The following is an 11,425-nucleotide window of genomic DNA, read 5'->3' as shown; positions in this document are numbered from 1 at the left end:
AAAACCTCTTACAGTATATTGCAAACACTCCTCTTTTAAATATATTTTTTAAAAACATTGGGTAACAGAGATGATTATGTTGTTGTGTCCATTTACTGTATATGGCTCGTGGTTCTGTGGATGCTCAGAACAGTTGGTGAAAGTTGTATCTATGCTTTTTGTTTCTCAAAAGAATTTGCAGCTAGAGTGCTGAATAAAACAATGATGTAAGATCCTTCATAAAATATATGTCGTGGTTTTGGTCACAGTTAAAACCCATACAAAAAGAGAGCGATAATACAAAACCACAGGTATTTACAAAATAAAGTCTTAATAATAATTTAATAATAATTATAAATACTAATTTAGTTCAAAATACAATACATATTGTATACAGTGCAAAAAGGTTGCGGGTATTTATTCCCTCATTGCAGTCCACTTCTTAATTGAAAAAAGCAACTGTAACACCTGCTATGACTAAAAGGAAGCTTGTTTTGATGGTGACTGAAGACGAAGCAGTCGTTGCTCCTGGGGCTGTTGTAGTTGTTGCGGCAGTTGTGGTTGTTGCTGGTGCAGCTGTGGTAGTTGTTGCTGGTGCAGCTGTGGTAGTTGTGGCTGCAGTTGTCGTTGTTGCTGGGGCAGCTGTGGTAGTTGTTGCGGCAGTTGTGGTTGTTGCTGGGGAAGCTGTGGTAGTTGCTGGAGCAGCTGTGGTAGTTGTTGCAGCAGTTGTGGTTGTTGCTGGGGCAGCTGTGGTAGTTGTTGCGGCAGTTGTGGTAGTTGTTGCGGCAGTTGTGCTTGTTACTGGGGCAGCTGTGGTAGTTGTTGCGGCAGTTGTGGTAGTTGTTGCGGCAGTTGTGCTTGTTACTGGGGCAGCTGTGGTAGTTGTTGCGGCAGTTGTGGTAGTTGTTGCAGCAGTTGTGGTTGTTGCTGGGGCAGCTGTGGTAGTTGTTGCGGCAGTTGTGGTAGTTGTTGCAGCAGTTGTGCTTGTTACTGGGGCAGCTATGGTAGTTGTTGCGGCAGTTGTGCTTGTTACTGGGGCAGCTGTGGTAGTTGTTGCGGCAGTTGTGGTTGTTGCTGGAGCAGCTGTAGTAGTTGTTGCGGCAGTTGTGGTTGTTGCTGGGGCAGCTGTGGTAGTTGCTGGAGCAGCTGTGGTAGTTGTTGCTGGTGCAGCTGTGGTAGTTGTGGCTGCAGTTGTCGTTGTTGCTGGGGCAGCTGTGGTAGTTGTTGCAGCAGTTGTGGTTGTTGCTGGAGCAGCTGTGGTAGTTGTTGCAGCAGTTGTGGTTGTTGCTGGAGCAGCTGTGGTAGTTGTTGCGGCAGTTGTGGTTGTTGCTGGAGCTGCTGTGGTAGTTGTTGCGGCAGTTGTGGTTGTTGCTGGTGCAGCTGTGGTAGTTGTTGCGGCAGTTGTGGTTGTTGTTGGTGCAGCTGTGGTAGTTGTTGCTGGTGCAGCTGTGGTAATTGTGGCTGCAGTTGTCGTTGTTGCTGGGGCAGCTGTGGTAGTTGTTGCGGCAGTTGTGGTTGTTACTAGGGCAGCTGTGGTAGTTGTTGTGGCAGTTGTGGTTGTTGCTGGAGCAGCTGTGGTAGTTGTTGCAGCAGTTGTGGTTGTTGCTGGAGCAGCTGTGGTAGTTGTTGCGGCAGTTGTGGTTGTTGCTGGAGCTGCTGTGGTAGTTGTTGCGGCAGTTGTGGTTGTTGCTGGTGCAGCTGTGGTAGTTGTGGCTGCAGTTGTCGTTGTTGCTGGGGCAGCTGTGGTAGTTGTTGCGGCAGTTGTGGTTGTTGCTGGGGCAGCTGTGGTAGTTGTTGCGACAGTTGTGGTTGTTGCTGGGGAAGCTGTGGTAGTTGCTGGAGCAGCTGCGGTAGTTGTTGCGGCAGTTGTGGTTGTTGCTGGGGCAGCTGTGGTAGTTGTTGCGGCAGTTGTGGTTGTTGCTGGTGCAGCAGTGGTAGTTGTTGCGGCAGTTGTGGTTGTTGCTGGTGCAGCTGTGGTAGTTGTTGCTGGTGCAGCTGTGGTAGTTGTGGCTGCAGTTGTGGTTGTTGCTGGGGCAGCTGTGGTAGTTGTTGCGGCAGTTGTGGTTGTTGCTGGGGCAGCTGTGGTAGTTGTGGCTGCAGTTGTCGTTGTTGCTGGGGCAGCTGTGGTAGTTGTTGCGGCAGTTGTGGTTGTTGCTGGGGCAGCTGTGGTAGTTGTTGCGGCAGTTGTGGTTGTTGCTGGTGCAGCTGTGGTAGTTGTTGCGGTGGTTGTGGTTGTTGCTGGGGCAGTTGTGGTCGTTGTTGCGGCAGTTGTGGTTGTTGCTGGAGCAGCTGTGGTAGTTCCTGAAGCAGCTGTGGTAGTTGTTGCAGCAGTTGTGGTTGTTGCTGGTGCAGCTGTGGTAGTTGTTGCGGCAGATGTGGTTGTTGCTGGTGCAGCTGTGGTCGTTGTTGCTGGTGCAGCTGTGGTAGTTGTGGCTGGTGCAACTGTGGTAGTTGTGGCTGCAGTTGTAGTTGTTGCTGGGGCAGCTGTGGTAGTTGTTGCGGCAGTTGTGGTTGTTGCTGGGGCAGCTGTGGTAGTTGCTTGAGCAGCTGTGGTAGTTGTTGCGGCAGTTGTGGTTGTTGCTTGTGCAGCTGTGGTAGTTGTTGCGGCAGTTGTGGTTGTTGCTGGAGCAGCTGTAGTAGTTGTGGCTGCAGTTGTGGTTGTTGCTGGGGCAGCTGTGGTAGTTGTTGCAGCAGTTGTGGTTGTTGCTGGTGCAGCTGTGGTAGTTGTTGCTGGTGCAGCTGTGGTAGTTGTGGCTGCAGTTGTCGTTGTTGCTGGGGCAGCTGTGGTAGTTGTTGCGGCAGTTGTGGTTGTTGCTGGGGCAGCTGTGGTAGTTGTTGCGACAGTTGTGGTTGTTGCTGGAGCAGCTGTGGTAGTTGTTGCGGCAGTTGTGGTTGTTGCTGGTGCAGCTGTGGTAGTTGTTGCGGCAGTTGTGGTTGTTGCTGGGGCAGCTGTGGTAGTTGTTGCGGCAGTTGTGGTTGTTGCTGGTGCAGCTGTGGTAGTTGTTGCGGCAGTTGTGGTTGTTGCTGGAGCTGCTGTGGTAGTTGTTGCGGCAGTTGTGGTTGTTGCTGGTGCAGCTGTGGTAGTTGTGGCTGCAGTTGTCGTTGTTGCTGGGGCAGCTGTGGTAGTTGTTGCGGCAGTTGTGGTTGTTGCTGGGGCAGCTGTGGTAGTTGTTGCGACAGTTGTGGTTGTTGCTGGGGAAGCTGTGGTAGTTGCTGGAGCAGCTGTGGTAGTTGTTGCGGCAGTTGTGGTTGTTGCTGGTGCAGCAGTGGTAGTTGTTGCGGCAGTTGTGGTTGTTGCTGGGGCAGCTGTGGTAGTTGTTGCGGCAGTTGTGGTTGTTGCTGGTGCAGCTGTGGTAGTTGTTGCTGGTGCAGCTGTGGTAGTTGTGGCTGCAGTTGTGGTTGTTGCTGGGGCAGCTGTGGTAGTTGTTGCGGCAGTTGTGGTTGTTGCTGGGGCAGCTGTGGTAGTTGTGGCTGCAGTTGTCGTTGTTGCTGGGGCAGCTGTGGTAGTTGTTGCGGCAGTTGTGGTTGTTGCTGGGGCAGTTGTGGTCGTTGTTGCGGCAGTTGTGGTTGTTGCTGGAGCAGCTGTAGTAGTTGTTGCGGCAGTTGTGGTTGTTGCTGGGGCAGCTGTGGTAGTTGCTGGAGCAGCTGTGGTAGTTGTTGCGGCAGTTGTGGTTGTTGCTGGTGCAGCTGTGGTAGTTGTTGCGGCAGATGTGGTTGTTGCTGGTGCAGCTGTGGTAGTTGTTGCTGGTGCAGCTGTGGTAGTTGTGGCTGGTGCAGCTGTGGTCGTTGTGGCTGCAGTTGTCGTTGTTGCTGGAGCAGCTGTGGTAGTTGTTGCGGCAGTTGTGGTTGTTGCTGGGGCAGCTGTGGTAGTTGTTGCGGCAGTTGTGGTTGTTGCTGGGGCAGTTGTGGTCGTTGTTGCGGCAGTTGTGGTTGTTGCTGGAGCAGCTGTAGTAGTTGTTGCGGCAGTTGTGGTTGTTGCTGGGGCAGCTGTGGTAGTTGCTGGAGCAGCTGTGGTAGTTGTTGCGGCAGTTGTGGTTGTTGCTGGTGCAGCTGTGGTAGTTGTTGCGGCAGATGTGGTTGTTGCTGGTGCAGCTGTGGTAGTTGTTGCTGGTGCAGCTGTGGTAGTTGTGGCTGGTGCAGCTGTGGTCGTTGTGGCTGCAGTTGTCGTTGTTGCTGGAGCAGCTGTGGTAGTTGTTGCGGCAGTTGTGGTTGTTGCTGGGGCAGCTGTGGTAGTTGTTGCGGCAGTTGTGGTTGTTGCTGGGGCAGCTGTGGTAGTTGCTTGAGCAGCTGTGGTAGTTGTTGCGGCAGTTGTGGTTGTTGCTTGTGCAGCTGTGGTAGTTGTTGCGGCAGTTGTGGTTGTTGCTGGAGCAGCTGTAGTAGTTGTGGCTGCAGTTGTGGTTGTTGCTGGGGCAGCTGTGGTAGTTGTTGCAGCAGTTGTGGTTGTTGCTGGTGCAGCTGTGGTAGTTGTTGCGGCAGTTGTGGTTGTTGCTGGGGCAGCTGTGGTCGTTGTTGCGGCAGTTGTGGTTGTTGCTGGAGCAGCTGTAGTAGTTGTTGCGGCAGTTGTGGTTGTTGCTGGGGCAGCTGTGGTAGTTGCTGGAGCAGCTGTGGTAGTTGTTGCGGCAGTTGTGGTTGTTGCTGGTGCAGCTGTGGTAGTTGTTGCGGCAGATGTGGTTGTTGCTGGTGCAGCTGTGGTAGTTGTTGCTGGTGCAGCTGTGGTAGTTGTGGCTGCAGTTGTGGTTGTTGGTGGAGCAGCTGTAGTAGTTGTTGCGGCAGTTGTGGTTGTTGCTGGGGCAGCTGTGGTAGTTGTTGCAGCAGTTGTGGTTGTTGCTGGGGCAGCTGTGGTAGTTGTTGCGGCAGTTGTGGTTGTTGCTGGGGCAGCTGTGGTAGTTGCTGGAGCAGCTGTGGTAGTTGTTGCGGCAGTTGTGGTTGTTGCTGGTGCAGCTGTGGTAGTTGTTACGGCATTTGTGGTTGTTGCTGGAGCAGCTGTGGTAGTTGTTGCGGCAGTTGTGGTTGTTGCTGGTGCAGCTGTGGTAGTTGTGGCTGCAGTTGTCGTTGTTGCTGGGGCAGCTGTGGTAGTTGTTGCGGAAGTTGTGGTTGTTGCTGGGGCAGCTGTGGTAGTTGTTGCGACAGTTGTGGTAGTTGTTGCTGGGGCAGCTGTGGTAGTTGCTGGAGCAGCTGTGGTAGTTGTTGTGGCAGTTGTGGTTGTTGCTGGTGCAGCTGTGGTAGTTGTCGCGGCAGTTGTGGTTGTTGCTGGTGCAGCTGTGGTAGTTGTTGCTGGTGCAGTTGTGGTAGTTGTGGCTGGTGCAGCTGTGGTTGTTGTGGCTGCAGTTGTCGTTGTTGCTGGGGCAGCTGTGGTAGTTGTTGCGGCAGTTGTGGTTGTTGCTGGGGCAGCTGTGGTAGTTGTTGCGGCAGTTGTGGTTGTTGCTGGAGCAGCTGTGGTAGTTGCTTGAGCAGCTGTGGTAGTTGTTGCGGCAGTTGTGGTTGTTGCTTCTGCAGCTGTGGTAGTTGTTGCAGCAGTTGTGGTTGTTGCTGGAGCAGCTGTAGTAGTTGTGGCTGCAGTTGTGGTTGTTGCTGGGGCAGCTGTGGTAGTTGTTGCAGCAGTTGTGGTTGTTGCTGGTGCAGCTGTGGTAGTTGTTGCGGCAGTTGTGGTTGTTGCTGGGGCAGCTGTGGTCGTTGTTGCGGCAGTTGTGGTTGTTGCTGGAGCAGCTGTGGTAGTTATTGCGGCAGTTGTGGTTGTTGCTGGGGCAGCTGTGGTAGTTGCTGGAGCAGCTGTGGTAGTTGTTGCGGCAGTTGTGGTTGTTGCTGGTGCAGCTGTGGTAGTTGTTGCGGCAGATGTGGTTGTTGCTGGTGCAGCTGTGGTAGTTGCTGGAGCAGCTGTGGTAGTTGTTGCAGCAGTTGTGGTTGTTGCTGGTGCAGCTGTGGTAGTTGTTGCTGGTGCAGCTGTGGTAGTAGTTGCGGCAGTTGTGGTTGTTGCTGGGGCAGCTGTGGTAGTTGCTGGAGCAGCTGTGGTAGTTGTTGCGGCAGTTGTGGTTGTTGCTGGTGCAGCTGTGGTAGTTGTTGCTGGTGCAGCTGTGGTAGTAGTTGCGGCAGTTGTGGTTGTTGCTGGGGCAGCTGTGGTAGTTGCTGGAGCAGCTGTGGTAGTTGTTGCGGCAGTTGTGGTTGTTGCTGGTGCAGCTGTGGTAGTTGTTGCTGGTGCAGCTGTGGTAGTAGTTGCGGCAGTTGTGGTTGTTGCTGGGGCAGCTGTGGTAGTTGCTGGAGCAGCTGTGGTAGTTGTTGCGGCAGTTGTGGTTGTTGCTGGTGCAGCTGTGGTAGTTATAGCGGCAGTTGTGGTTGTTGCTGGGGCAGCTGTGGTAGTTGTTGCGGCAGTTGTGGTTGTTGCTGGGGCAGCTGTGGTAGTTGTTGCGGCAGTTGTGGTTGTTGCTGGGGCAGCTGTGGTAGTTGTTGCGGCAGTTGTGGTTGTTGCTGGGGCAGCTGTGGTAGTTGTTGCTGGTGCAGCTGTGGTAGTTGTGGCTGGTGCAGCTGTGGTTGTTGTGGCTGCAGTTGTCGTTGTTGCTGGGGCAGCTGTGGTAGTTGTTGCGGCAGTTGTGGTTGTTGCTGGGGCAGCTGTGGTAGTTGTTGCGGCAGTTGTGGTTGTTGCTGGGGCAGCTGTGGTCGTTGTTGCGGCAGTTGTGGTTGTTGCTGGAGCAGCTGTAGTAGTTGTTGCGGCAGTTGTGGTTGTTGCTGGGGCAGCTGTGGTAGTTGCTGGAGCAGCTGTGGTAGTTGTTGCGGCAGTTGTGGTTGTTGCTGGTGCAGCTGTGGTAGTTGTTGCGGCAGATGTGGTTGTTGCTGGTGCAGCTGTGGTAGTTGTTGCGGCAGTTGTGGTTGTTGCTGGGGCAGCTGTGGTAGTTGTTGCGGCAGTTGTGGTTGTTGCTGGTGCAGCTGTGGTAGTTATTGCGGCAGTTGTGGTTGTTGCTGGTGCAGCTGTGGTAGTTGTTGCTGGTGCAGCTGTGGTAGTAGTTGCGGCAGTTGTGGTTGTTGCTGGGGCAGCTGTGGTAGTTGCTGGAGCAGCTGTGGTAGTTCTTGCGGCAGTTGTGGTTGTTGCTGGTGCAGCTGTGGTAGTTGTTGCTGGTGCAGCTGTGGTAGTAGTTGCGGCAGTTGTGGTTGTTGCTGGGGCAGCTGTGGTAGTTGCTGGAGCAGCTGTAGTAGTTGTTGCGGCAGTTGTGGTTGTTGCTGGTGCAGCTGTGGTAGTTATAGCGGCAGTTGTGGTTGTTGCTGGGGCAGCTGTGGTAGTTGTTGCGGCAGTTGTGGTTGTTGCTGGGGCAGCTGTGGTAGTTGTTGCGGCAGTTGTGGTTGTTGCTGGTGCAGCTGTGGTAGTTATTGCGGCAGTTGTGGTTGTTGCTGGGGCAGCTGTGGTAGTTGTTGCGGCAGTTGTGGTTGTTGCTGGTGCAGCTGTGGTAGTTGTTGCTGCAGTTGTGGTTGTTGCTGGGGCAGCTGTGGTAGTTGCTTGAGCAGCTGTGGTAGTTGTTGCGGCAGTTGTGGTTGTTGCTTGTGCAGCTGTGGTAGTTGTTGCAGCAGTTGTGGTTGTTGCTGGAGCAGCTGTAGTAGTTGTTGCAGCAGTTGTGGTTGTTGCTGGGGCAGCTGTGGTAGTTGTTGCGGCAGTTGTGGTTGTTGCTGGGGCAGCTGTGGTCGTTGTTGCGGCAGTTGTGGTTGTTGCTGGGGCAGCTGTGGTAGTTGCTGGAGCAGCTGTGGTAGTTTTTGCGGCAGTTGTGGTTGTTGCTGGTGCAGCTGTGGTAGTTGTTGCGGCAGATGTGGTTGTTGCTGGTGCAGCTGTGGTAGTTGCTGGAGCAGCTCTGGTAGTTGTTGCGGCAGTTGTGGTTGTTGCTGGTGCAGCTGTGGTAGTTGTTGCTGGTGCAGCTGTGGTAGTAGTTGCGGCAGTTGTGGTTGTTGCTGGGGTAGCTGTGGTAGTTGCTGGAGCAGCTGTGGTAGTTGTTGCGGCAGTTGTGGTTGTTGCTGGTGCAGCTGTGGTAGTTATAGCGGCAGTTGTGGTTGTTGCTGGGGCAGCTGTGGTAGTTATTGCGGCAGTTGTGGTTGTTGCTGGGGCAGCTGTGGTAGTTGTTGCGGCAGTTGTGGTTGTTGCTGGTGCAGCTGTGGTAGTTGTTGCGGCAGTTGTGGTTGTTGCTGGGGCAGCTGTGGTAGTTGTTGCGGCAGTTGTGGTTGTTGCTGGGGCAGCTGTGGTAGTTGCTGGTGCAGCTGTGGTAGTTGTTGCGGCAGATGTGGTTGTTGCTGGTGCAGCTGTGGTAGTTGCTGGAGCAGCTGTGGTAGTTGTTGCGGCAGTTGTGGTTGTTGCTGGTGCAGCTGTGGTAGTTGTTGCTGGTGCAGCTGTGGTAGTAGTTGCGGCAGTTGTGGTTGTTGCTGGGGCAGCTGTGGTAGTTGCTGGAGCAGCTGTGGTAGTTGTTGCGGCAGTTGTGGTTGTTGCTGGTGCAGCTGTGGTAGTTATAGCGGCAGTTGTGGTTGTTGCTGGGGCAGCTGTGGTAGTTGTTGCGGCAGTTGTGGTTGTTGCTGGGGCAGCTGTGGTAGTTGTAGCGGCAGTTGTGGTTGTTGCTGGGGCAGCTGTGGTAGTTGTTGCGGCAGTTGTGGTTGTTGCTGGGGCAGCTGTGGTAGTTGTTGCTGGTGCAGCTGTGGTAGTTGTGGCTGGTGCAGCTGTGGTTGTTGTGGCTGCAGTTGTCGTTGTTGCTGGGGCAGCTGTGGTAGTTGTTGCGGCAGTTGTGGTTGTTGCTGGAGCAGCTGTAGTAGTTGTTGCGGCAGTTGTGGTTGTTGCTGGGGCAGCTGTGGTAGTTGCTGGAGCAGTTGTGGTTGTTGCTGGAGCAGCTGTGGTAGTTGTTGCGGCAGTTGTGGTTGTTGCTGGAGCAGCTGTAGTAGTTGTTGCGGCAGTTGTGGTTGTTGCTGGGGCAGCTGTGGTAGTTGCTGGAGCAGCTGTGGTAGTTGTTGCGGCAGTTGTGGTTGTTGCTGGTGCAGCTGTGGTAGTTGTTGCGGCAGATGTGGTTGTTGCTGGTGCAGCTGTGGTAGTTGCTGGAGCAGCTGTGGTAGTTGTTGCGGCAGTTGTGGTTGTTGCTGGTGCAGCTGTGGTAGTTGTTGCGGCAGTTGTGGTTGTTGCTGGGGCAGCTGTGGTAGTTGCTGGAGCAGCTGTGGTAGTTGTTGCGGCAGTTGTGGTTGTTGCTGGTGCAGCTGTGGTAGTTATTGCGGCAGTTGTGGTTGTTGCTGGGGCAGCTGTGGTAGTTGTTGCGGCAGTTGTGGTTGTTGCTGGTGCAGCTGTGGTAGTTGTTGCGGCAGTTGTGGTTGTTGCTGGGGCAGCTGTGGTAGTTGTTGCGGCAGTTGTGGTTGTTGCTGGGGCAGCTGTGGTAGTTGCTGGAGCAGCTGTGGTACTTGTTGCGGCAGTTGTGGTTGTTGCTGGGGCAGCTGTGGTAGTTGCTGGAGCAGCTGTGGTAGTTGTTGCGGCAGTTGTGGTTGTTGCTGGTGCAGCTGTGGTAGTTGTTGCTGGTGCAGCTGTGGTAGTTGTGGCTGCAGTTGTGGTTGTTGGTGGAGCAGCTGTAGTAGTTGTTGTGGCAGTTGTGGTTGTTGCTGGGGCAGCTGTGGTAGTTGTTGCGGCAGTTGTGGTTGTTGCTGGTGCAGCTGTGGTAGTTGTTGCGGCAGTTGTGGTTGTTGCTGGTGCAGCTGTGGTAGTTGTTGCGGCAGTTGTGGTTGTTGCTGGGGCAGCTGTGGTAGTTGTTGCGGCAGTTGTGGTTGTTGCTGGTGTAGCTGTGGTAGTTGTTGCGGCAGTTGTGGTTGTTGCTCGGGCAGCTGTGGTAGTTGTTGCGGCAGTTGTGGTTGTTGCTGGGGCAGCTGTGGTAGTTGCTGGAGCTGCTGTGGTAGTTGTTGCGGCAGTTGTGGTTGTTGCTGGTGTAGCTGTGGTAGTTGTTGCGGCAGTTGTGGTTGTTGCTGGTGTAGCTGTGGCAGTTGTTGCGGCAGTTGTGGTTGTTGCTGGTGCAGCTGTGGTAGTTGTTGCGGCAGTTGTGGTTGTTGCTGGTGCAGCTGTGGTAGTTGTTGCGGCAGTTGTGGTTGTTGCTGGGGCAGCTGTGGTAGTTGTTGCGGCAGTTGTGGTTGTTGCTGGTGTAGCTGTGGTAGTTGCTGGAGCAGCTCTGGTAGTTGTTGCGGCAGTTGTGGTTGTTGCTGGTGCAGCTGTGGTAGTTGTTGCTGGTGCAGCTGTGGTAGTAGTTGCGGCAGTTGTGGTTGTTGCTGGGGCAGCTGTGGTAGTTGCTGGAGCAGCTGTGGTAGTTGTTGCGGCAGTTGTGGTTGTTGCTGGTGCAGCTGTGGTAGTTATAGCGGCAGTTGTGGTTGTTGCTGGGGCAGCTGTGGTAGTTGTTGCGGCAGTTGTGGTTGTTGCTGGGGCAGCTGTGGTAGTTGTTGCGGCAGTTGTGGTTGTTGCTGGGGCAGCTGTGGTAGTTGTTGCGGCAGTTGTGGTTGTTGCTGGGGCAGCTGTGGTAGTTGTTGCTGGTGCAGCTGTGGTAGTTGTGGCTGGTGCAGCCGTGGTTGTTGTGGCTGCAGTTGTCGTTGTTGCTGGGGCAGCTGTGGTAGTTGTTGCGGCAGTTGTGGTTGTTGCTGGGGCAGCTGTGGTAGTTGTTGCGGCAGTTGTGGTTGTTGCTGGGGCAGCTGTGGTCGTTGTTGCGGCAGTTGTGGTTGTTGCTGGAGCAGCTGTAGTAGTTGTTGCGGCAGTTGTGGTTGTTGCTGGGGCAGCTGTGGTAGTTGCTGGAGCAGCTGTGGTAGTTGTTGCGGCAGTTGTGGTTGTTGCTGGTGCAGCTGTGGTAGTTGTTGCGGCAGATGTGGTTGTTGCTGGTGCAGCTGTGGTAGTTGCTGGAGCAGCTGTGGTAGTTGTTGCGGCAGTTGTGGTTGTTGCTGGTGCAGCTGTGGTAGTTGTTGCGGCAGTTGTGGTTGTTGCTGGGGCAGCTGTGGTAGTTGCTGGAGCAGCTGTGGTAGTTGTTGCGGCAGTTGTGGTTGTTGCTGGTGCAGCTGTGGTAGTTATTGCGGCAGTTGTGGTTGTTGCTGGGGCAGCTGTGGTAGTTGTTGCGGCAGTTGTGGTTGTTGCTGGTGCAGCTGTGGTAGTTGTTGCGGCAGTTGTGGTTGTTGCTGGGGCAGCTGTGGTAGTTGTTGCGGCAGTTGTGGTTGTTGCTGGGGCAGCTGTGGTAGTTGCTGGAGCAGCTGTGGTACTTGTTGCGGCAGTTGTGGTTGTTGCTGGGGCAGCTGTGGTAGTTGCTGGAGCAGCTGTGGTAGTTGTTGCGGCAGTTGTGGTTGTTGCTGGTGCAGCTGTGGTAGTTGTTGCTGGTGCAGCTGTGGTAGTTGTGGCTGCAGTTGTGGTTGTTGGTGGAGCAGCTGTAGTAGTTGTTGTGGCAGTTGTGGTTGTTGCTGGGGCAGCTGTGGTAGTTGTTGCGGCAGT

The 11,425-nt window shown here is 54.3% G+C and overlaps 1 protein-coding gene across 1 annotated transcript; it reads right to left on the bottom strand.

The window, feature by feature from the left end:
• Positions 1-11,167, bottom strand: LOC138213383 (spore coat protein SP65-like; the record flags this gene model as incomplete). Its single annotated transcript, XM_069174450.1, has 3 exons — positions 1-1,066; positions 9,551-9,604; positions 11,090-11,167. Coding segments are annotated over 3 exons (777 nt in total), but the record flags the coding sequence as incomplete, so codon positions are not given.
• Positions 11,168-11,425: the final 258 nt, after the last annotated feature.

The sequence above is a fragment of the Embiotoca jacksoni genome, unplaced genomic scaffold (genome assembly GCF_022577435.1).
Source record: "Embiotoca jacksoni isolate LCO1_2020_lvr unplaced genomic scaffold, fEmbJac1.0.p SCAF_6, whole genome shotgun sequence".
Lineage (NCBI taxonomy): Eukaryota > Metazoa > Chordata > Actinopteri > Embiotocidae > Embiotoca > Embiotoca jacksoni.
Note: the sequence above shows the minus strand (reverse complement) of the source record. Positions and strands in the feature narration are given on the sequence as shown.